Below are 2500 nucleotides of genomic sequence, written 5' to 3' on the forward strand. Positions count from 1 at the left end.
TATGATTGAATATCTGAGCATTTCTCTGGCTGGATTTATTTATTTACTTACTGAATGTGTGTGTGTGTGTGTGTGTGTGTGTGTGTTTGCTTGCACATTCTAGAGGGAGGTGGCTGATTCCTACGCTCAGAACGCTAAAGTGATTGAGAAGCAGTTGGAAAGGAAAGGCATGAGCAAGAAACGACTACAGGAGCTGGTAAGACACACACACACACATGCACACCTGTGTTTTCACCCGTGTTTGTGCTTATTTTAAAGCACCTCTTCTTGTTTACAGGCTGAATTAGAAGCTAAGAAGGCCAAGATGAAGGGAACGCTCATTGACAACCAGTTCAAATAGTGTGTGTGAGAGAGAGAGAGAGATTTGTACATGAATGTATACTTCGATATGTGTTTATAGTGTATATTACAGGTTTGTGTGTGCACGTGTGTGACAGTTATGTAAATATGAATTAGGTTTTTTTTTAAATAAAATAAATCTGTTCATCTCTTCCTCATTTATACAGTCATCATTTATTAATCAAACAGATTAGATTAGAAATATTTCCCTAAAGCCACCAGGTTATTAAAATAATGATCCAAATGATAAATTATAGCCGCTAAACATCTCCAGTAAAGTAATCCCAAAAGAAACTGGAGTAATATTGTACTGTAAGCAAACAGACAGCAGTGGTGTCTGTGAATAAATGATTATTTATGATAAATTATTGGTTTAATTTCCTCTACAGTGTTTAAAGCAGACGGCAAAAGAAACACAACTGTACAGAATTAATTTCTCAATCAAGGAGCACAGAGAAATAATAACGTAAAACTGAAATTATCTATATTTAATAAATAAATAAACTCCCCATGAGCTCAGCTCCTCGCTGTAATATCATTAACGAGTGTTTCCAGGCAAAACAAACCTCGCCCTGTAGCACTTACGGTGAATATGAAGGAAGATGATCACAAAATAAAAGGGCCCCCTCTGGGTCCGTGCGGCTCCTGATTATAAATAAAAGAGTTTTCTGATCCCGTGTCCAGACAGTAAATACAGCATATATATTTACTCTCTGAGGCAGGAGCCACAACAATGAAGCGGAATCCAAAAATGAACAATTTAAAAATCACAGCAGTAAAATATTCCAAGCGTCTATACTTTATATTATTCTCCTCTTCCCTCTTACAGTTTTCCAAACTGAACCCTCCGAGCCGAGGCTGACACACACACGCTGTCACCACAACCCAAACTCTTACTTCCTGGAAGTGGCCCGGCGCTAGAGCTCAGTGGAACGCACTTTACCTCTGGAATAAGCATAAACACGTCTGAAAGTGATTTATTTAGTACATTTATTTATCTCATCTCTCCTCGTCTCCTCTTCTTCCGCTTATCCGGGGCCGGGTCGTGGAGGCAGCAGTCTGAGCATGGAAGCCCAAACTTCCCTCTCCCCAGACACCTCGGCCAGCTCCTTGGGAAGAACACCGAGGCGTTCCCAGGCCAGCCGAGAGACATAGTCCCTCCAGCGTGTCCTGGGTGTTCCCCGGGGCCTCCTCCCAGGGGGACATGCCTGGAACACCTCCCCAGGGAGGCGTCCAGGAGGCATCCGAAAGAGATGCCCGAGCCACCTCAGCTGATTCCTCTCGATGTGGAGGAGCAGCGGCTCTACTCCGAGCTCCTCCCGAGTAACTGTGCTTCTCACCCTATCTCTAAGGGAGCGCCCAGCCACCCTGCGAAGGAAACTCATTTCGGCCGCTTGTATCCGCGATCTTTTTCTTTTGGTCATTACCCAAAGCTCATGACCATAGGTGAGAGTCGGAATGTAGATCGACCGGTAAATCGAGAGCTTCGCCTTTTGGCTCAGCTCCTTCTTCACCATGACGGACCGGTAAAGCGACCGCATCACTGCGGAGGCTGCACCGATCCGCCTGTCGACTTCACGTTCCATCCTTCCCTCACTCGTGAACAAGATCCTGAGATACTTAAACTCCTCCACTTGAGGCAGGACTTCTCCACCAACCTGGAGAGGGCAAGCCACCCTTTTCCGGTCGAGAACCATGGCCTCGGACTTGGAGGTGCTGATTCTCATCCCAGCTGCTTCACACTCGACTGCAAACCACCCCAGTGCATGCTGAAGGTCCTGGTTTGAAGAAGCCAACAGGACAACATCATCCACAAAAAGCAGAGATGAAATCCTGTGGTTCCCAAACAGGATTCTCTCCGGCCCCTGGCTGCGCCTAGAAATTCTGTCCATAAAGATTATGAACAGAACCGGTGACAAAGGGCAGCCCTGCCGGAGTCCAACATGCACTGGGAACAGGTCTGACTTACTGCCGGCAATGCGAACCAGACTCCTGCTCCGTTCGCACAGGGACCGGACAGCCCTTAGCCAAGAGCCCCGAACCCCATACTCCCCCCCTCCCCCCCACAGGATACCACGGGGGACACGGTCGAATGCCTTCTCCAGATCCACAAAGCACATGTTTGCACATGGTTGGGCAAACTCCCATGAACCCTCGAGCA

General features: G+C 46.9%; 1 protein-coding gene across 1 annotated transcript in view; it reads left to right on the forward strand.

Moving 5' to 3' along the window:
* The window catches only part of steep1 (STING1 ER exit protein 1), a 3922-nt gene extending 3430 nt beyond the window's left edge, over window positions 1-492 (forward strand). Inside the window, exons 6-7 of the mRNA XM_060913130.1 lie at window positions 104-196; window positions 278-492. Of these exons, the coding sequence (XP_060769113.1) occupies window positions 104-196; window positions 278-340 (156 nt within the window). The 3' untranslated portion in view covers window positions 341-492. The remainder of the gene's footprint in view (window positions 1-103; window positions 197-277) is intronic.
* The last annotated feature ends 2008 nt before the right edge of the window (window positions 493-2500 follow it).

This window comes from Neoarius graeffei, chromosome 28 (genome assembly GCF_027579695.1).
Source record: "Neoarius graeffei isolate fNeoGra1 chromosome 28, fNeoGra1.pri, whole genome shotgun sequence".
Lineage (NCBI taxonomy): Eukaryota > Metazoa > Chordata > Actinopteri > Siluriformes > Ariidae > Neoarius > Neoarius graeffei.